Here is a 23,732-nt window from a genome sequence, read left to right on the forward strand (position 1 = left end):
AAAACCTACAGACATTTAAAAATGTAATTTAAGTATTAAATTTTAAAATAATATATATACAGTATATATATATATACTCTATGTGACTCTTATGTGTGTTTTAAAATAAATAAATAAAGTTTATTTTTTAAAAATTATAAAAATATAAACAGTTTCAAACTTAATAAAAGCTATAATATTATCTCAGTGGTGGTAAAATGTCACTGCTTGCGCCTCATATCCGCTCCGTCCTATAAATAAACCCTGTGGTCAGTTTATTCTGAACCTCTTCCTGTGAGATTCATTTCCTCATTTGACCTCATGCAACACTTTCATTCTGGCTCATATTCAAATACCTGGTTTTCAGGAAGTCTTTTTACTGAAGTTACCTTGACATTAATAAGGAAGTGATACTGAGCATTTCTGTTTCGAAAAAGAGAAGGAAGCTTGAGATCATTTAGGGAAAATGTAGATGTTTTATCAGCATACAAACCAGCTGAACTGAGCGAATCATTTGACAAATCAGTTTAACTATGATTTCAGTGACTCCACAAAGTATTTCAACTTCTATATACTTCTGTTATTTCATACTTCTATTGTCCTGCTAATGTCTACCAATACTGGTGCATTCAGAGGAAAATGAAGCAGCATGTGACATTGTTAAAATATTCATGTCTTCAACTCTTTTGTCGGGAACTAGACATTATTAATTGAGTGAAAAGGATCTGAAAGAAGAAGTGCATGAGTCAGACAGGATGTCACGTGATTTCACACTACTCTTAATGTTTACATCTGTATGTGCAGCTCTTCTGCTCTATCACCATTTTTGCATGATTTATTGCAACTTATTACGCTAATCAAAATTCTTTTCTAATGATGCATCTGATGTTTTGAATCGTTTAGTGCAGACTGAATAGCACTTACATTAATTTTCAATTATTGTGTTGTATTATAATGGTATATAAGTATTAAAATGGTATATAAACTGTTAGCAGCATAACATTTCAGTAAGTGCAGATTTAATATTCAGATTATTATTTTACACACACACACAAACAAACTTAAGAACGTTAATAAAAAACTTGAATTTGAAAGCTGAAATAAAACAAAATAAAAATATTAAATGGAAAAATGTATCGAAAACTTAAATGACTATTAGAAATGTTGCCATAACTAACTGAAATAAGGAAGTAAGTTTTAGTACTGAAATAAAAAATAAAAAAAGCTAAACGGAAATACACACACACCCACTTCTCCGTTTAGCTTTTTTTTTTTTATTAATCCTTACATTTATCTTATCTATTTTATTTATTTATATTTATCTTGAATAAATAAAAATAACTATAAAATAAAATAAATAATATATAAAAAGTAGAACTAATTAAAGCTAAACAGAAAGTTTAGTTTTGAATCTTATCTAAATAATAAAAAAAAAACAAATAATACATTTAAAAAAATCATTTTCTGCAGTTATCATTTTTTCACAATTAATTGCAACTTAATACACGGATCAAAATTCTGTTGTTTTATAATGATATTTTGAATCATTTAATGTAATAGGAATAGCACTTTTATAATTTTTCTTAGTATTTTGTGCCTTATTTAATTACCACTTTAACATGTTTACACAATAAATGTAATGTTGGTAATTTCATATGTTCATATGATCTTCTCTTCTCTTCTTTAAAACCCACGGAGATCATTCAGACAGAATTGAAAATATTCTGGTTTAATAAATACTATATTTTCGCCGTTTTTATGGATAGTGTAAATCATTTTTAAATAAAAAAATGACAATAAACCCACACAGTCTTATTTGGAAACGGCATGTGTTTATTTACAGTCATAATCACGGTGATATTCATGCTACCTCCTACAACATGCTGTGAGTTAAAATTAAAAAAGATATTATTAGAGTAAGGGTTAGCCCAGTGCTAATATGCTGTGTATGTTTATCTATTCTGAACACAGATCAGAAGAAGAGATCTTCAGTAGGAAGCTTATTGGATTATTCACATCGAATAGCATCCATAATGACGGATTGATCCTCAGGAGCTGAAACAGGAGACAGGTAATAGGCCTGGAGTTATTCTCTTTATTGCTGGACGTGCTGATTCACACTGGAGAAACACAGACACAAATAAACATCAGTTATGAGTACATCCCAAAATGATTTGAACAAAGATACAACAAGTCTTTATACTTCAAAATGTTATGTTTAATTCATTTGTCACTTGCCGATTCTTTGTAATTATTTGGGAAATTTACTAGCAATTTCTAAGTAAATATTTTTCCGTGCGTATCAGTAGATGCTCATATTAGCAGAATAATCTGTAAATTATACACTCGCTGAGAATATCAGCATCTGTGATTATCCATCAGCAGAGAAATGCATGAAACAAACACAGACAAAGATGTCAATATTATTTATTATACAAGTTATTGACTAATTGATGTTTTTTTCTTGTAAAGGACGGTGCATGAAATCATTTCTAGTTTGTTCGATCATATATGTATTTATACTGTATGTGCTTCTGCTGTGCATTTTTCTAATTTAATGACCCTTAATGGTTTTGAAATGTTGCCTTGGTAACTACCTAAAAATAAATAAATATAAGTACTCAAATTAAAATAAATTAAATAGTAAAGCTAAATAGAATTATTAAAAATAAAAAAAAATAAAAAATACAAACACAAATAATGAAAGCTAATTCAAAATATGAATAAATATGTATATAAATAATACTACATACTTATCCTAAAATAGTATATAAAAACAGTCAGTGGCATAACAGTTTTTTATTATTCATTTATTTTGAAGTTAGCCCACTTTGTAGGTCTATTCAAAGTACAGTTCATCAAAGAAAGTGTTGATGCACCTTAACTGCACTCGGGTCTTCCGCGAATGCGTGTGTCCGGGATCTCCTTGCCGTCTTTATCCACACACCAGCAGTATCCAGTGCTGTGCCAGCACTGCATGGGCAGATAGTTGCCCTGTTTGTCACACTGAGACTTGTAGAACCCGGGTCTCACCTCCTTCTGAGACTCCAGCTGACACTTACTCTGAACCTCAACAGCTGCGGGGAGACACGCACACGTGTGAGATCTGAGCGGATCAGTGTGTGTGTGTGTGTGTGTGTGCGCGTGTCCGTGTGTCTGTGTGTGTGTGTGTGTGTGTGTGTGTGTGTGTGCGTGTGTCTGTGTGTGTGCGTGCGTGTGTGTGTGTGTCTGTGTGTGTGTGTTCACATCCTCATCCGTGTCCACCAGCAGAGGCAGGCTCCTCATTGGCAGCTGCATCTTCTTTGGCATCAGTCTGGAAGCTTTTCACAGAACATGGAGATTTAGATCAACAATAATGGACAAGACGATGTCATATATTCAGAATGTTTATGATATACAGAAGTTTATAATTTATACATAGTTTATAGTTATAACTTACAACGTTATAACTTATTGTTTTTACTTATATTTTGTATTTTTATTTATATTTATTTCTATTCTATAATAATATAGTGTATTTATATATTAACTATAAGAATAAGTATCAGATATTCAAAATGAAAAAAAAAAGCTGAAGTGTATTGCAGCTGTATTGACGATTATTATTAGATCTTTAATCTCACAGTGAGAGGAACGCTGCTCTTCTTCTTGGAGGTCTGGTCAGAGGATTCATCAGAGAAATCCTTCAGCAGCGGCATGCTTTTCATGGGAAGATGCATCGCCTTTGGAGGAGCACCTGTCAGACCAAACATAGACAAACAATATGAACATGATACATTTAGCTCTCAAACCATACATAAGTGCCACACAAACAGGTTTAAGCCCCTTATTTTTTGAGAACTGCATTTAATTATAGGCCCTGAATAATATGCATGAATAATTTGGTGAAATGGCTACTTGTATTTCTGTAAATTAATGAATCCGTGTTTGATGGTTAGTTCATGTAATTCATTCGGCTGTGTTGCTCACCGGACATCTTTCTGGTGAGCTCCATCTTCAGCTTCTCCTGGCCGGTGGTCAGAGCGCTGATGTGTTCCTTCTGACCCCAGACGAGGTACGCGGTCAGCGCCTGTCCCGCCAGCAGAAGACAGGCCAGAACCGTCAGTCCGGCCACCTTCAGCGCCTTTCCATTGGAGCTCCTGCAGGAGGAGCCACAGAACAACATCTGAGACCGTCTCATGTTTGTTTCTGTGTGTGTCTTTAATGAAATGGTCATCTGTCTAGCACAGAAAGTGTAATTTTGCAGTGATTCACAACGTGCCTGTTTTAAATCGTTTGCGATCCGGGGGAATTTTTTTTTTTGTGGTTGATTTTCTATTCATTTGATTTAAAAAAGAGAGAAACTAATTTAGGGAATTTTCATAATCCTCATTTGTAAGTTGCTCTGGATAAAAGCATCTTCTATATGAATAAATGAAAGTATAAATTAAATGGTTTCAGTTTTTAAATATATTCATCGTAGATTATGTTGGCTGGTTGGGGTTTTCAGGAGAACTGAGAATGAAAAAAAAAGTTGACAAAAACTTGCAATATAAAACTGTATGCTTTATTTTAGCTTGTTGTCAAGGTAGCGTTTATTTTATTTATTTAGTTATTTAGTTAACTTGATGTAGCCTACTAAAATAACTAAAACTGAAACTAAAATAATAATAGTAATTCATAATTATATAGACATATTAAAAAAAAAAATTACAAAACACAGCACAATACAGCCTTTAAAATTAAAACAGAAAATACTGAAAAGTATTACATTTATAAAATTATTATGCAAAGAGCATAAAAAACAAATCAATTTGTAAATGTCTGTTATTTGTCAATAACTCATTTAAATGTAAAGTATATTTGATTGTATCGTATTAAATCTAAATCACTAATAACCGGATATATTAAAATCATTATGTATAATAACTTGTCCAAAACAGCCTTGTCGCTCTACTGTCTGTTTAACAAAAAACAACCAATCAATAACATCAGCGCCTGTGACGTCACCAGTAGCGAGGCAGAGTTTGAGTTCCATCTCTCTGATTTCGCCTTTTTAAATAGGAATTTCACACTAAATGACCCAAACAAGCTATGCACTAATATGAGTTAAATACTCATTCATGAGCATTATCAATTCATGTTTTTATTCGCACAATACTGTCCTTGAACAGGCTACCAAAAGAGAGTTTTGGAAAACAAACAAACAAAACAAAAAAAGTTCCACAGAGCATTTCAAAGCATGAACTCTTGAACCTTTATGCTATATTATAATTACTACCATGCACTAATGTAATGCAATATATAGCTACTATTTTTATAGGCTATGCAATGTAAAAAAAATATGTCCCACAAACTTTGCGATCGCAAATAACATAGGCTAAAATAAAATAATAATATTCACCCTGTGCCTCCGCGGTTCAAGACGGTCTCTTGGCTTGGCATACGCTGAATCAGCGCCCGGTCCTGATGCTCATCCATCACTGTCTGTCTGTCTGTGTGTGTTTATGTCTCCAAACTCTCTGTAACTCTCGAAAGGTTTTATGCGCCTCTAGAACCCTGCTTTTCAGGTCGTCTGCGGTGGAGAGTCCCGGATGTGAAGCTGAACCAAAATGATTGGCTGATGAGAAGAGCGTCATTAGTTGATGGAGAGACGAATACTTCAAGCTGCAAACATGAGAAATAACACTGAAAACAAATATCCCCATTCCTCGTTCAAATACAGAATAAATCCGTATTTCAGAGACGGATTTGACACCCATATAAGGTTACTCTTTCAACTCTCATTAATAGTCAGTTAAATCACTATAAAGGTATGCTAGAAAATATGCATTCATATCAAATATATTAATCAATCTGACATTTCTAATACTTATATCTTTCTATCATGCATTTCTGAAGCCTTTTTAAATGTACATTAAAGATATGTTAAGTGCTTAAATGAGTTTTATGAGTTCTAGCACTCAAACTATAGGCTAATAAGGTTTTACTGTCTTTACACTGCTGTAAAATATTGTAAAGTGGCATTACTGTGAAATAAAAACATAAAGATGATGAAATGTGAGGGAATTAGTGCAGGTTCTGCCAAGATACAACTGATTCACACGTCCAGTTTCTCTGATTGGACACGACAGAACAAAACAGTTGACATTCATTGGTTTCCAATAAATGTTTAGTTTTTTCCTGAAAGGCAGAACTGAGGAATGAAGAATCCACAAAGAAGAAATGAAGTTGTCAAAACTCACTGTGATACGCCATAGGCCTACTTTCCAAATATCAGGCCTATAGGCCTACGTGAAGTGAAATCATAGGCTACATGATCTTTGATTTATGGCTTGATTTTCGGAAACTAAATCTCTGACATATTTATCAGAAATGGTGAAGCCAGTTAAGGTTTACAAAAATGATATTTACTATAAAAACAACGAACATTTGGAAATGATATTCTGTCGCTGCTGCAAAAACAGTCACTGAAGGTCTGTAATCTACATAATCACATGATGAGATGTCTTTTCAGACACAATTCAGTCAAATCTTAGTTTGAGGACCACTATGAAATGAGACGATATGAAGGCTTATATATCATTATGCCTAAAGAAAAAGAGATAAAAGATAACTAATGCACAAGGCTAAGCACAACAGGTTTGTGTTCTTGCAGTTTGAAGAATGGAAAAACAGATCTAAATAACATCCACACCGTTAAAAAAAAAAATCTGTAAAAATAGGGCACAATGTACTGTATTAATTTTTTTTTTTAATTCGGGGAGTTTTTCATATTACTAGATAATGTCCTGTACATTAACCACTACATTTTCTGTTTATTTGTTTTTCTTTTTACAGTGTAACCTGCTCTAATTCCCTCACATTTCATCATCTTCCTGTTTTTATTTCACAATAATGCCACTATTTTACAGCAGTGTAAAGACTGTTGGGTGAAACTTTGAGTGCTGAAACTTCACTTATAAAACTCATTTAAGCACTTAACATATCATTAATGTCAGTGGTGTTGTATGAAGTACCTGAAAGCCACACTTAAGTAAAAGTATCTTACCAGAAAATGACTTTGGTAGAAGTTAAAGTCACTGTTTAGAATATTAGGCTTGAGTAAGGCTATGTGATATTTATTGTACTTAAGTATGAAAAGTATTTTTAATATTAAACTTACTTAAGTATTGAAAGTAAACGTACAAGGAAATGCTAAATAAAAAAGCAAATAAATATTACAATTTGTATAGTTTGAGCTGGAAGATTGTGTTCAGTTTGAACTCTTTCTTCCATTTTGTATCTTTGGGTGAGCATAAGGGCCACTTCATCTGGTACGAAGACTCTTTCATTCCAACATAAGAAAACATTTCTCACAAATATGGAATCTGCATCTGAAGTGGCATTTTACACAGACTGTTTAACGAAGCTCAGAGGGGACACGGATGCATTTAACCTGCAGTTATTACAAATGCATAAATAATGCTTAGTTTTAAACATCAAACGTTGAATATTGATATTTGAAATTACTTAAAACATGAAAAGACACTTGAAATGTGAAATTAAAACCGCCAGTAGGTGGCAGCAAGTCACTGTTACTGAGCGAGTCATTGAGATTCAACCCATTCATTCAAACGGCTGATTCATTCAGAATCAAAGCATTACAGTTTTTCTGAATTGCTAAAACACTAAACCCCAATCTCTGAAACAAATTCTCACAAGCTTAAATCAGTTTGTCGAATAAAGCACTCTTTCTGCTAAACCTTAAACACGTTCAGGCAGTTAGGCTCTATTTGCAAATCTCATGCACTCTTTTTGCAAAACTCTAAACACATTCTCATTCACTTGAACACTTATCACACTGTGATGCATTTGTGCTGCAAAATGCTAAACACAAGCGGCAAAAGTTAAACACAACTAAAGCACAGTTGTCATCGTTTACACACAACGATTCAAAATTGTTCACACTTGTTTCTAATGATGTGATCAAACCAACTTTACAAAATATGAGTCAGTTCAGAGTGCACAAGTGGCACAGGTGACTGAATGATGATACGAACAATAGATGGAAACAATCTGAGAAGGAGAGGAGGACGAGTACATGTAAGAAGTGGAGGATGAGGAGAGAAAGAGTAAGGTTTAGAGAGTGTTATCAAGGCTGGATCTGTCAGACCAGAGGGTTTTTTCTCTTTGTCTAGCAAAAAAGACTACATTACTTGTGATGTGGACAAAGTCCGCAGGCCGGACTCAAGCAGAAAGACATGATGCTGAGACAGAATGAATCTCTCATTGACCCTGATTTTACAACTGCACAACTTACAGTATTTGAGTGTACTGTAAATTAACATGCTATTCAATTAGAGTTTTATTTGACGTGTTTGGCCGTATACTGCAGTATCTTTGCAGTATCCAAGTGCTGAATTTATACAAACATTCAGTGCTATTCAATATTCAGCACAATACTGTTCTTGCAGTACATAGTAGGCCTATACAATATATTCATCTTACTCAGTTGCAATTACTATACTTTTTTATAGAATTACAAGATTGGTTAGCCTACTCAATACAATATGCTTTTTTCTGTAATGTTCTGGATGCTGTGTTCTCCATTTTTCTCTGTAGTGTCTAACGAATGCTCCGTAGTGTTTATTTTATTGACTCATGTGTGTGTGATCTGAGAGCACCGTTTGATTTTGAGTGCAAGTGAAATGGTTTTGCAGTGATTGTTTGATTTTGATGAAAGAGTCACAGGTTTCGTGAATTTAGTTTGAGTATTTGGATTTGTGTTTAAGGTTTTGAGAACATGAGTGATGGTTTCAAGAAATGTGTTTTAGCAATTCAGAAAAACTGTTATGAGTGAGTCACTAAATCATTCATTCAACCGATTCGTTCAAAAAATCTGATTCATTTAGTAAGGAAACTCCTTCCGGCATGTTGCTCTGCCTCAGCGACGCAAAACAGTGCTGTGGATTGTTTGGAACTATTTTCGCTAGAGAAATAGAGCAAAACAGGCTATATGGTACATTAACTTTAATTATTAAACTTGTATAAAACCGATTAACTGTTATCGTGCTGATATATGGAGAAACACAGCATTCTTCGTGTGATATAAATTAATTATATTAAATTATATAAAAGACATACAGAGGCATTTTTGCCGCCTGATCTTGAATTTTTGATTTTTTTTTTGTTAGGAATCTAACTTGGAAGCGCCAGACCACTGATTAGTCAAGCCTGCTTGCTCAAGTGCTTGCGGTTTGTGTTCTTCCGAGTCCCGTCAGTAATAAGCTTCTGGGAAATGTATCGGAGTAAAAGTATACATTTTATTTAGGAAATGTAGTGGAGTAAAAGTGAAAGTTGACAGAAATATAAAAACTCAAGTAAAGTACAGATTCTTCCAAAAAATCCTGAAGTACTGTACCGAAGTATTATTACTTCTTACCAGTGTTGGGGAAAGTTACTTTTAAAAGTAATGAATTACAATATTGCGTTACTTCCTAAAAAAAAGTAACTAATTACGTTACTAAGTTAGGCTACTTTTTATGGAAAGTAATACGTTACGTTACTTTTGCATTGCTTTTTCACATCTGACTTGGCCTCATTTTTCTCTCTTCAGAAACAACAACAAAAAAAGAAACACAAAAGTTATATTTATCTAAAGTCATTTTGCTTAATAGTATGGTTGATCATTGAAGGTCAGCAGCAAAGATACTGGTTAATAAATTTGAATTAAATACATAAAGGATATGTGTTTTATTTAACATGCTTGTGTCATGTCCTGAGTTTGCATTTCACTGTTTTTATTTATCTTGAGAATACTGAATCTGTTTTTGTGCGAGTGAGATGAGTAAATGCATGTTCAAAACTACAGTAACATCATGTTGACACAGTGCACACACAACACCTCTGTTCTTTCTCCCGATTTCTCTCAACATGAGGACAGAAGAGCTGCCAGTCAGTACACGAGAAAACAAAGTAACTGCATTACTTATTTGAAAAAGTAACTCCGATATTTTCTGGTAAATTAAAAAGTAATGCATTGTTTTACTAGTTGCTTGAAAAAAGTAATCTGATTAAGTTACTTGTAATGTGTTACCCCCAACACCATTCGTTACATTACACCACTGATTAATGTGCATTTAAAAAGGCTTCAGAAATGCAAGATAGAAAGAAATAAGCATTAGAAATGTCAGATTGATTAATATATTTTACATATATGAATGCATATTTTCTAAACATACCTTTATAGTGATTTAATTGACTATTAATGAGAGTTATTAGAAAGAATAGCCTTATATGAGAGTCAAATCAGAGTCTCTGAAATCCATCTGTGAAGGTTGCATAAAGAAGACAAATTTAATGTTAAAATTACATTTTAAAATCAAATCCACAGAAAATACTGTATTTTTACATTTTTACTATATATATATATATATATATATATATATATGTGTGTGTGTGTGTGTGTGTGTATTTAAATGAATACTTTACCAACTGATGTTATTATACTGTATATATTTTAGATATTTATATTAGGCTATGTTTATTTTATTATATTACATTACATTATTATATTATATTATTTTATTATACAAATAACTGATGTTTTTTTCCATGAATGAGATCATATACAGGTCATATTTATATCTAAATAAATATTAGAGATTTTATTTCAGAGTTGCTGTTGTCACATGACAATTAGAGGTTGAATTCTGAAGAACTCGACCTCTGAAGAAATACATTTCATAATTTTATAGACAACTGAAAAGCACAACACAAAGTAGACAGAGTGCGTTGTGTTCTGTAACCCTTACTGTACAGTATATGCTCATGTTGATGAACTGCATTCAAAACCACACACCTAAAAAAGAAACAAACGTATTCATTTTTCATAATATGCAAATAATCTTTCCCTCATGCAACAACGACAGAAATATATGTAAAACTGGTCAGTCACATCTTCTCATTTCTTTTGCATTCACTGTTATCATCATCATCATCATCATGACTGTAGTGATGTTAAAGATATAAACAGGGTCCTTCACTTTCCCTCAGCAGATCCTCTAACAGCAGACGTGTGAATCACCGGCCTGAACTTTCCCTCATTGCTTCCTCTTCTGAATTACACGGATTGAAATAACCTCTTTGACTTTATTTGGTGCCAGACAGAAGCACCAAACAAGCACAAAGAACAGGAGCATCTCAGAGTGAATTAAAATTAAACTTTACAAATAGGTATATGAATGTATGATATTTGCAAAGCTGTCAAACCAAATTTGGGTGTAACAAAAATCTTCCCAAAATGGTTTTAAAAATGAGAACCTTTCTAAGTTCTATAGTTCTTTACATTTTTGGTGCCTTAAAGGAGTGTTGAAATTTAGACAAATAATCAGTTACAATATATGTTGGCCAGAATAATGATTTGATATCTTTCTATGTTGCTTTTTAGCCTACATGTTTGTTATTTCATGTACTATGTTGCCCTTCATAATAGTTTTCCCTTTCAGAAATGTCTATAAAAGGCACTGAATAAGATTTAATGGCTGGTTTTTATTGTGACAACTTACCCCACAATAAAGACACTATATAGACATAATCAACAGCATCCCAAAGCTTTAAGGGTTGTGTTTCAATAAATGTCTGACTCAATAAATCTATATTGTTATATATTACCTGGAGTAAAAAATGTGACTACTAGCTTATAGCCTACTTAAGCACATTTTTATATATTGATTCAGTCAAATATTCAGTTGAATTCAATGTCAGTGTAACATTGGAGGCACGGGAACACAAGGCGGAGGATCCAATTGCAGTAAGATTTATTAAGAAGATAAACAAAGAACCAACACAGAACAGGAGTATACACAGGAAATATAAACTATGGAACAAAGACTGACACAGAACTAGGCAAACACGGGTATAAATACACAGGGTAACAAGTTGATTTTACCGATACTTGGACCGCACTGGCCGATACCGATTAATCAACCGATAGTTTTTCAAATGGATATGGAACGAAAACTAAAATAGTGCTAAAACAGTTCTGAACCATACTTAATAAATGAATAAAAATATTATTATGAATTATATATTGATCATTAAAGTTAGTTCACTGTTCATTAACTAATGTTAACAGAAGCAACTGTCAAATGTAAAAATGTATTAGTAAATGTTGAAATTAACACTCTAACAAGGAACAATACTTCTACAGCTTTTATCAACCTTAGTTAATACTACAAATGGACTCTTATTATAAAGTGTCACCATTTCATTTCAACAGTCATGCTTAAAGATGGCCATTTGGGTCAGACTTGTGTGTGTTTTTGTCACATTGTTTTAACAGCTTGAGTCAATACTAATATTAGCATCCTCTCAGCCTTGAAAGCTAACTGCTGATCTTTCTCTACTAATTCAACATCAAGTCAACAAATTAATTACGTAGTAATGATATGAAATTATGCACTATATATTGTACTTTATAAACACCGTTTCGTTGTCTGTTTTATGTCCGCATCTGAAGTGTCCTGGTGGGTATTCCAGAAAGCGGATTATGTGACATACCCGGGTATGTTTAAGGGTAAGATAAACTCAGCTTTCGGTTCCTAAAATGGAGATAACTCTCAGGGTATGTAAGTACCCATAGCAACTTACTCCCTGAACATAACCTGCTCCGGAGTAGGTTATGTTTCAGGGTTAGTTTACTTCAGCGCTGTCAGCACATGTGTGAATGTTATATATGATTACAATATATAGTTATTATCAAATATATATAATTAACATATCATACAACTATATATATATATATATATATAGTTGTATGATATGTTAATTATAAAGCACTATTATTAATTATAATTAATATATAAGGTAATTTTATATTATTCTAATATGTTATATTTATTGTCATATATAATAATTATCGATATATATTAATTATACAACACTTTTATAACAAGCTAATGTTTATTTTATTCTAATATATTTATTATATTTTATTGTCATCGCACACATTGTGGATCTGCATTTTCTATAATGTATTTCTATAATAAAAATACATTTGTGATATTTCTTATTATATAATTAGCATCAAACAAACAATATAATTATTCTCAGTGATTAAAAGATTAAACGAAAAAAAAGAAAAATGATTGCACAACCATCAATTAGGTGGCTCTGTTACGGAGTGAACAGACTGAGAGACTTATGGATCCATTTGCAGGCATTTAATTAAACAAAGGCTTGGTCATTAACAGGCACGGGTCAAAATACAGCAGACATATATGAGCAGGGCAAGACAAGAGAATGTTCCAAAGATGGGCGAGAGTCACACAGCGGCGAACAGTATCCAGAGGGCTAGGCGAGAGAATAATCCAAACACTGGCTAGAGTCCAGGCGAGGGGCAGACAATATGCAGAACGGCAAGACAAGAGGGTAATCCAAATATGGGTGCTGATTGAGACACAGGAAGGCAAAACAATGACAGGACTAGGCTAGACTTAGAAACAGGTAATCAAGAAACAGGCTTCGTAAAGTAGCTATCAACAAACAGTGATATGTGCTAACAATACTCCGCGACCAGGAAGTGGAAGTGCATGGCTTATAAGGAGTTTCTAATGGGTTACACCTGTGTGTGATCAGTGCAATGGATAATGGGAAATGTAGTACAGAGTGACATGCAACAGTCTGTGTAATGTGAAATTCAATATAATGGGAGGGTGACCTCTGGTGGCAAGCGGACAGAAGTCCATGGACAGGATTCGTGACAGAGTCCCCCCACAAGGAGCGGCTTCCAGATGCTCCTAACATACAATCCAGGAGGGGAACAGGGGGAGGGATGGAGGGCCAGGTCCATGTAGAAGTGGAGGGACAGGGGACTGAGGCAGAGCCGGCAGAGCAGGGAACCAGGGCGGATCCGGCAGAGCAGAGAGCCAGGGCGGAGCCGGCAGACCACCAGGGCAGGACAGAAGACCACCACGGGGGAGCAGGCGGAGCTGGAGACCACCAGAGCAGAACCGAAGACCACCACGGTGGGACAGGAGGAGCTGAAGACCACGGCTGGGACTGGGACATAGGGAACACTGAGACACATGCGACAGACGAATTATGGCCCCAAGGGCCAATGAAGGGAACATAGGAAGTTCTGTGTCAGTCTTCTTGGTTATGACAGACTGGGCTGACAGTTCATAATTATAGGCATAGATGGAAGCTGGATAAGCAGACAGTTCATACATTAATCCACTGACATAAAATACCAAGACTGTCGGGTCTCGGGTCTGATCACCTGTGTTTTTCCTGTCTCTGTGTTCGTGGATGGTTGTGTCTCCGCCCCCCCCTGCTCATCTTCTCTCACACTGCATTCTTGTTTGTCTCGTAATCTTCTCCTTATAGCTCCCCGTGTTTTGCTGTCTTTTGTCAGACTGTTGTGGTTAATACCATTGTTCTGACTGCCTTAGTCGTGATTGTTTACCTGTCCTGTCTTGTCTTGCTCAGGCTCCAGTGCTCGTAGCTGCAAGTAGTTTCTCTGCTTCTCGCTCGGATTAGCGAGCTGCCTAGCCAGCCTCGTCTCCACTGACCTGCCAGCCTTGGTCACCCACACCAACCGGGTTGTAGTTGAATCTACGTTCTCACGAACTTTCCGCTGAAGCGCTCTCATCAACTTCTGATTACTCTGTCAATAAAACCACTATTGCACCCGCATCTGAATCCAGCGTATTTCCTGACAAAGACGGATAGTTCACAATCAGACACATTTGAGAAAACTGGGTTGGCAGACCTTTCACCATTAATTTCACTGACTGTAATTGGTGACACAGACGGATCAAAATCAGATATACTAGGAACATACAGATAGCTCATTATTTGAATCACTGACTGAAACTGGTGGACCAGATGATTCTGAGTTAGACACATTTTGGATAACACCGGGGCAAAGGTGGGGTGCATCTCTAGTCTCTGAGCTCATGACAGACAGGATCGAGTGTTCGGAGGCGGGTTCCCTGGATGTGACAGACAGTTCAAGCTCTGAGACATTTGGGGAGATAGGACAGACTGATGGTTCGTAATTCAACTCACAGACTGAATCCGGCAGAACAGACACTTTTAAACCAGACACACTTGGCAAGACTAAACAGACAGATGATTCAACATTAGGCTCACTGACTGAAACTGAACTGGTAGACATTTCATCAACAAAATCTGAAACTGGACGGGCTAACAGTTCACACTCAGGGTCATTGGCGGGAACTGGACAGACAGGAACATCATCATCAGACACATTGACACACAATTTAGAATTGCGAGCATTGATTGGAACTGGATTGGCTAGACAGACAGACGGTTCATAAGTAGATTCACTGACTGAAGCTGGTACAACAGATGATTTAGTATCAGACACAAATGCAAACGACACATGACCTGACATCTTTACAGATACTGAAGAGACTGACAGTTCAACAGTTGACACACTTGGAGAGACTGAGCAAAGTGACAGCTTATAATTTGACTCACTGACTGGGATTGGCGAGACGGATGATTCAACAGACATTTTTGTGGCGAAAGAACAGATAGATAGTCCATATTTAGATTCACTGACTGGAACTGGCAAGACTGTTCACAAACAGCCTCCTCGGCTGTGACAGATAAGGATGAGAGTCTAAAGGCAGCTTCTTCAGCTGGGTCGAAACAAGACAAAAGTTCATTATTGGTTTCCATAGCCAGGTCAGGACAGGATGAGAGTTCACAGGCAGCCTCTGCAGCTAGGTTGAGACAGGGCAATAGTTCATCATTGGCCTCCCTGGCCAGCTCAGGACAGGACGAGAGTTCATTGCCAGTGATATGACCAAGAAAAAGTTCACGATTGGACTCCATGGCTGGTTCAGGACGAGACAAGAGTTCATAAACGGCCTCTACCGCCGGGTCGGGGTAAAAAAAGGGTTCAAAAATGGCCTCCGTGGCCAGTCTGGACAAAGATGGTAGTGCATCACTGGGCGCCACCACCACGCAAGGAGCTGAAGCGAGTGCCGCTGCCTCAAGAGGTTCTGCAGCATGCGCCGCCACCTCTGGAGAAATTTCAGCAGGCACCATCGCCTCTGGGAACACAGCAGTGAGCGCTGCAACCTCAGGAGGTTCTGCAGCATCAGCTGCCACCTCTGGAGATGTCGTAGCAGGCGCCGCCACCTCTAGAGTCTCAGCGGTGGTGTACGTGGCCCAAATACACCATAAAGCGACTCCCATTATGGGAAGCGCTGCAGACAGAGGAATCAATCCAAGGACAAAGGGGCTAGGGTGAGAAAGTTTGGGAATACCAGCTGTGCGTGCTGACACCAGCGGTGGATCTTCGATGTTCGATGCCAGTCTCTGATATTTTGTGATAGACATGACTGTGAAGGGCTGCAGGTACGACAACCGCGACAAGACGTGTCTCTGGAAGATTAGACAAAACATGGCGAGGCTTTAGCGCAGGGGTGGGCAAACTACGGCCCGTGGGCCACATACGGCACGCTGAGAGTTTTCAGCCGGCCCGTGAGGAGGTGGTCCAAAATGGCTAATTTGATGCAATGTCAGTAAAATCCAATAGATGGCGCTGTAGCCTGTAGTGCGATATATAACCCCTGATTTACACCGCACGCGTCTGTTACGGCTCCGACGGAGTCCGACACGGCCACCGGAGCTGATCGCAGCCATGCTTGTGTTATACCAGCCGTGCCGTGGCACGTTTCTGAAGCGGCCCAGAAGCGGCTCTCTGCGCCACTTCGCTATAGATAGGCGCCTAGTCTATTTTTGATGGACACCGTGTTCAAGCCGCACAGCTCAAATTCAAAATCAAAAAATCTAAATATACACCCTGTGCAAAACTGGCATAGTTGTAACTTGTTTTAAAAAAGTGAAAGTGTTAATTTGTTTAAAAAATACCTTGTATTGGTAGCCTACTATTTTAAAAATGCTTTATGCCCTGTAAACCTTCCAGTAGGAGAACAAATGCCAGTGTTATCCTCCTGCTCACGGGCACTATAATTTCATGGGAAAAACATGGAAATAATTTGTCGTTTTATCTTGCAAAGATTACATTTTCCACACATATTTTTATGAAAATGGATATAGTTATTTTCTGGATTATAAATCACGTTTTAATCATCTGAAACGTGCTGCGATTTCCAAGGCGACTTATTTAAAGCAATCAGGTCAAGTGCAAAACGTGCACATTTGGATTGGTGACGAATGAGTAAGGCAAGTGAGTTTGTATTGTGCATTTTCCAGCAACCATGCAGTTAGTTTCAGTTTCTCTTTAAATATTTAGGTTGGGCATTTGTAATAAATGTTTATAGTGAATGCCACTATAATTTGTGTTTGTTTTTTCTTATATTTTTGTTCCTTTTTCTGTTCTGAACACTGCTAACTTTTTTGTGGAGTGAGGGGAATATAAATACATGTTTCTAATGTTTGTAAACATTTAGTTTATTTTACATTATTTATGAATGAAATGATAAAATGTGTCTTATACATCAATCGACTTGTACACCATTGCAACTTATCGGTGTCATAAAGTGCTCATAAAATATAAGGCAGAGATGGTACAATAATAGAACTGCCATGTATGTACAAGTAGACCGCCATCAATTCGTAGCAGGGAATGAAGAGGTATCATATCGATCACAAGTGCAGTATGGAGTACCTCAAGGCTCAGTACTAGCGCCGTTACTCTTCATGCTTTACATGTTACCCTTGGGAGATATCATCAGGAACAATCTGTATTGTTAAAAACGCTCTATAAATAAAGGTGACTTGACTTGACTAGACATACTGTACAGTAGAGGTCAGTTTAATAATAAAATCAGTTTCATTTGTCATACACATATTATGTGGCCCCTCACCTGGTGTGGAAAACTTGATGTGACCCTCGAAGTCAAAAAGTTTGCCCACCCCTGCTTTAGCGGATCAAACGAAATATGGAGAGGTTCTGGATGATCAGACGATACATGGCATGGCTCTTGACGGTCAGCTGTGACTTGACGTGACTCTGGATGGTCAGCTGTGACGTGACGTGACTCTGGACGGTCAGCTGTGACGGGACGTGACTCAGGAAGAACGGCCATGACTTGACTTGACTTGACTTTGGAAGATCAGCCGCGACTTGACTTGACTTGACTCTGGAAGAACAACTGTGACTTGACTTGACTTGACTCTGGAAGAACAACTGTGACTTGACTTGGCTCATGACAGGGCTCCTTTCTGGCAGCAGTGACATGACTAGGCTCAGGAGCAACAGCAGTATCATACCGGGGTTTTGTTGTCACCGCCATCTTGTGAGTGCGCTCCGGTGCGGCTGCCATTACACGAGCGAGTGCGGTGTCACATTCCTCCACGACACCCACAGTGAACGCTGAACCAACAGTCCATAAAACATATATTCCAAAAAACTATTCAGTGATGAACGAGGACCCTCATGAATCATTCTTGACTTTAAAGGCTGGTTAAGGCCATAACATAAAAAGTCTATCAGCATACAGTTCGGTAATTCTGAGCCCTTAGCCAAAGTCAAATATTCCTCAATGTAATCCTCAAGTGATCGTGTGCCCTGCTTGAGAGCTAGTAGCAGAATCGCTGTGTTCATACCTGGCCAATGTCCTTTGGAAAAGCCGCTGGATCCTTGTGTGGCCGAGTATTCTGTCACGGAGTGACTGAGACATGAGACGTGCAGATCCAAGTGCGAAGCTTTATTAACCGACATGGTCAGAAACAGGCAAGGGTCAGACAATGGCAACAGGTATATAGAGGGCAAGACACAAGAATATTCCTCATTTGAAGCTTCGAACGTCATGCAGTATCGGAAGTTTGTGACAGCTGGTTTGAAAAAAATCGGCGCTTCGCATGACTCTTGTGTTTGACTTTACATTGACTTGGTTATTGAAGGTATTTGGAATTCAGTAGAATAGTTTAGAATAACCTCAACACCAGAGAGAAACTGAATGCACGTCACACCTCTATTGCATTTTATCATGTTCTAGCTGGGGTCTCAGAGACCCCGAACAGCTCACCCAAAATATTTTTGCTACTACTCACATCAATTATTAATTATAATCACACACTTGTATATTTTATATTATTAATCAATATGTGAATCCATTGACCAGACTATGAGTTGGCACAGATTAAAAACTTTTTCAAACCATCCTCTGCTCCGCAATGTTTCGTTAGATAGGCTGGAGAAACTGAGTCTGACCACCAGATGTCACTAATGCGCACTGTGTTAAATGGCTTCGAGTAATGAACCGTTTTTCAGCACAATTTGATGAAAGCCTCAAACAGTTCAGAAAGCCCATCACTACAGGAAGGCAAAACAATGACAGGACTAGGCTAGACTTAGAATCAGGTAATCAAGAAACAGCCTCCGTAAAGTAGCTATCAACAAACAGTGATATGTGCTAACAATACTCCACAACCAGGAAGAGGAAGTGCATGGCTAATGAGTGTCTGATGGGTTACACCTGTGTGTGATCAGTGCAATGGATAATGGGAAATGTAGTCCAGAGTGACATGCAACAGTCTGTGTAATGTGAAAGTCAATATAATGGGAGGGTGACCTCTGGTGGCAAGCGGACGGAAGTCCATGGACAGGATTTGTGACAGGCGACATGCAGTATGTAAATTATCATTGAATAAAAGAAGAAGAAAGCAGTATGGCGCGCTTTTTCTTAGCGTCCGTTTCCATGGTGACTCGTCGATTCGTCGCTCTGTGGAGAATGTCTTGTGTGTTAACTGTGAACATACTCTGAGTTGACTGAACTTACTCCCGGACGCGTTTTTGGAACCAGTATACCTAAGTAAGCCAGGTTTGGGTTAATCAACTGAAAGTTCAGGGTATATGTGACGGTAAGTTAACCTTGCTTTCTGGAATACACCCCAGCTCTGTGCTGCGCACAGTGTCATATGTCAAAACAAACAGCATGTGGTGCTGTTTGTTTTGACCCAAAAAATGGGTCGATAAATTCCCCAAAAAATGATGGATTGGCCATTAGCACCATAAACACATGATGTCTGTTTCATTCATACTTGACACCAAAGGGCACCATCGCACAGAAAGTCCACATATCCAGTCACAGAAGTAGCAGAAATCATGACCCTCCAGGAAATCCCTTATATGGACAAAGACGTCGCTATTATAGCTGTAACTGAGTAAACAGAACATATAAACGTTTTGAATGATAAAACAAAGACAATAAACCCTCAGCTGTGACAATATAGTTTATCTGTCTTATTTAAGCCATCTCTGGTATTTTCATAATAATTAAGTATATTTATAATCCATTGCTAATCGATGTATTCTTTTTAAAGTAGCCTATGGAACATATTTTCTGCCTCATTCTGTGACAAGAAGCCACATCAGATCACAAAAGGAAGCATTTGACTGGTGTTGTGGGGTAAAAAGGTTATAATGTTCTCTTTTGTTGGACAACAAGTTTAGAAATGTGAATACAAGGGAAGTTTTGCTTTAGGCATTTTAATTTAAGCATGTTTAGCTAAGTTAACGGAAGGCTACCTGCTGCCACCAGAGCAAGTGTAATTGCTGCATTCATGCACTCCTCAGATGCTCTCAGAGTCATTTCCTGAGTTGTGCTTTTAAGTCGGAATGTGAAAACAACATGGACACTCGCGTTACTACAAAGATTTGTATTATTAGAGCTTTCCGACTTGAGTTCACGTGCATTTTCTCAGTCGGGAAATTATTTTTCACGTGCAGTGCTGGTGATGATGCTTCTTACATCCGTTTCAGAGAACCAGAGGACAAATATTTCAATCGATCGCTCAGGCATGGCACCGAAATCTGCATTCGGTTCGGTTCTAGTACATACCGGTTACATAGGTACCGGTGCCATATTGGTACCGGGTTTCGGTACCCAACCCTACAGCAGACCTTCTCATCCAGCAACAGACGCAACCCAGAAATCTTATCGGCATGGATTTTGCCGATAGCTGTTAGTTCCGGTGTTGCACCGAATTCTGTGACCACCGAATTCTGTGGACCAATTATGTGCTCAACTTTTGTACAAAGCTGTGTACTAGGCGCTGTAGTGAGGGTAGGTTTAGGATTACGATTGTGTTTAGGAGTTGGTCGGATTAGCTCAAAACAGCGCCTACTACGGTCACATAATTTTGTGCCCACGGCTGCATGAGAATTTCACAGCATCCTCGCAGGTCGTGGGAAGCGCCGGGGTTACAGAAGCACTAAGAACGCATAAGGCCATGTACATACAGCAGCGCCGTCCCAAGCCACCTAAATTACCTAGTTGAGACACGCGCCAGAGAGGGGCGTGGCTTCAAGCGAATTAGTCATCCAATGGCTGCTCAGCCTTCCCCTCCTGCACAGACAGAACGTGCGGTGCAAAAAAGAGAATATCCAGTTTGAAAAAACTTGAGAAAGTGTTCTGGGATGATCAGCCCGCTGCGAGGTAGATGTCCTGAATAGACATGTCTTAACCCAGGCCAATGAAGAAGCCAGACTCCCGATGAATTGGGCACACATTTGGCAGTCGAGTCCTTGGGAAGCATAAGCTAGGCAAACACCTTCTCCAATTCAGTGTAACAGCCTCTGCTTTGACAGTGGGCTGCCTTTCTTTGCACCCACGAAGCAGACGAAAAACTGCGATGATGCAGCCACATAGACTTTTAGTGTTGAGGGAGAGCTGCCCGCATCTCTGTGATCCTGCAGGAAGTTCAAAATAGTGGGGATATCGCAACTCGATGGGTCCTCATGTCTGTTGACATTTTACTCTTCAAAGTGCATAGGCGCCTCATCGAAGGGGTTCTAGTCTCTGTTATCATGTGCAGCACTCACTGTGAAGCAATCAGCTGGTTCACTCCGCGTTGACTTGCCATACATGCAGGTCCCACAGTCAGGCTTGGGGTGCCAGTGGTGCGGCACTATTTTGACTGGAGGGAATGCATATTTCCGCCCCTTGGTCCAGTGACCCAACAGCACGTCCCCTTCCAAGGGGGGCAGTCTTTATCAAGAAGAATAACGGGCATTCTCCTCTGAAGCAAAGAGGTCAATTTCTGCTTTGCCAAAGAGGCTCCATATCATCTTCACTGTTTGAGGATGCAGTCTCCACTCTCCATGTATAATGCCCTCCCTGGACCAAGCTTTGCAGGGCACGCGAGCGCACTCCTACCTGGCAATTGATGTATGCCACCACCAATATATCGTCCATTCGGATCAGAACGTGACGGCCACAAACTAACGGTAGAAATTCCTGCAATGCTAAGCGAACAGCTTCTATTTCCAGGCAGTTTATATGCCAGCATTTCTGGTCACTCGTCCACATACCAGAGGGCTCCCCAGCCTGACAGTGACACGTCTGTGGTAACCATTATTCATCTGACCACTCTGTTTGTACAAAGCTGTGCTGAACCAGGGTGTCAGCACTCCAAGACATGAGTGCGCTATGACAAGGCACTCTCTCCCTGTTCTCCACGCTTGCCGTGGGACATGACTCTGTAACCATAGTTGCAGCGGCCTCATATGCAGCAAGTCCCAGAGTCTAAAACCATCCCCAGGAATGTAATAGACTGGCAGGGCTGAGGCGTGCTCTTTTGCATGTTCACAGACAGTGAACCAAAATGGTTGAGGATGTGTTTGTGGTCCTTGAGCACACTCCTCGACTTTTCCTTTTTTTTGTTTTGAGCGATGATGAGCCACTCGTCGAGGTAGTTCAGCATGCGCATGCCACTGAGTCTCAGGGGGGGAAAGCGCTGCATTCATGTACATTGTAAATGTGCAGGGGGCCAGAGCTAGCCCGAACGATAACACTTTGAATTGGTATGCAACACCTTAAAATGTAAATCGCAGGAAGCGCCTGAAATGAGGGGCTATCTGAATATGAAAATAAGCAGTAGAAAATAAGTAGTCCTCGGGCCAGATGTGCGCGAGGATCTGCTCCACTGTAATAATTCTGAACGCGTGTTTCGCCAGTGCTAAACATTGTGCGCATTCACCCATCCTTTTTTGGGATGAGGAAGTAGTGGTTGAATAGCCCTCTATTTCTGCTCGTAACAGCAGAGCGCTCTCTTCTGACACTTCTGACATAATCACGCTGCTGAAGCGGGGCGGTCTGTGAGCGAATTGAAGTCTATAGTCACACTTTATAGTGTTCATCACCCAAACCGACGCCGCCGGGAGCGCTGCCCACGTGCTCAGGTGGGCAGCTTGATAAAGGGGACGGCTTGATAAAGGGGACAGTGGTGTTTGTGGTGGCGAGGACTGCATGCCAGTTGCTGACAAAACATAATCACCTAAGTGATTGACAGGTGACTGGTCTGTGGCTTGCTGCATGGGGACCCACACACCTGACAGCTCGTTGAGCCAAGTATCTGCTCTGCCAAACGTCTCCTGGGGGAGAGGTTTCGCTTATATTGCTGGCAATTCACAGCTGACTGCTGCACTGAGACAGGAGGCTGCTTGTGCTGCGTAAGTTAATGATTGGCCAAAGTGCGCCTGTGCACTGTACACGGCTGACCGCTGCTCCAAGGCAGATGTTGCTTATAACACGTGAACGAGTGACAGGGGCAGGAGACTGCAGGGGACTGCTTGGGGACTGCTTACATCGTATGAATCAACGAGCGATTGGAACTTTTCTATGCTTAGTTCATGGGTGGTCACTGCTCGAAAGCAGGGGACTCCTTGCATTGCGTAAATAAGTGCGACTGGACTTTCTCTACTCTGTTAATAACTGACTGTCGCTCTGAGGCAGGGGCTGCTTGTATCGAGTGAGCAAGTGCATGATTGGAATTTTCCTGTG

The 23,732-nt window shown here is 38.8% G+C and overlaps 1 protein-coding gene across 1 annotated transcript; it reads right to left on the bottom strand.

Moving 5' to 3' along the window:
• Positions 1–1,791: 1,791 nt before the first annotated feature.
• On the bottom strand, positions 1,792–5,557 carry LOC107693046 (H-2 class II histocompatibility antigen gamma chain-like). The gene is made up of 6 exons (XM_016492291.1): positions 5,363–5,557; positions 3,949–4,118; positions 3,588–3,715; positions 3,208–3,303; positions 2,859–3,060; positions 1,792–2,099 (listed from the first exon to the last, which is right to left on the bottom strand). The coding sequence occupies exons 1-5, from the start codon at positions 5,437–5,439 to the stop codon at positions 2,860–2,862; spliced, it is 672 nt and encodes a 223-aa protein (XP_016347777.1). The 5' UTR covers positions 5,440–5,557; the 3' UTR covers positions 1,792–2,099; position 2,859.
• Between the last annotated feature and the right edge of the window lie 18,175 nt (positions 5,558–23,732).

This window comes from Sinocyclocheilus anshuiensis, unplaced genomic scaffold (genome assembly GCF_001515605.1).
Source record: "Sinocyclocheilus anshuiensis isolate Anshui unplaced genomic scaffold, SAMN03320099.WGS_v1.1 scaffold1460, whole genome shotgun sequence".
NCBI classification, from domain to species: domain Eukaryota; kingdom Metazoa; phylum Chordata; class Actinopteri; order Cypriniformes; family Cyprinidae; genus Sinocyclocheilus; species Sinocyclocheilus anshuiensis.

Coding starts and splice junctions, on each gene's coding strand:
- LOC107693046 (XM_016492291.1), bottom strand. CDS start 5,439: ATGGATGAGCATCAGGACCGGGCGCTGATTCAGCGTATGCCAAGCCAA. Junction 4,119..5,362: donor TTGAACCGCGGAGGCACAGG/GTGAATATTATT, acceptor CTCCTCCTGCAG/GAGCTCCAATGGAAAGGCGC. Junction 3,061..3,207: donor ATGTGAACACACACACACAG/ACACACACACAC, acceptor GCGTGTCTCCCC/GCAGCTGTTGAGGTTCAGAG.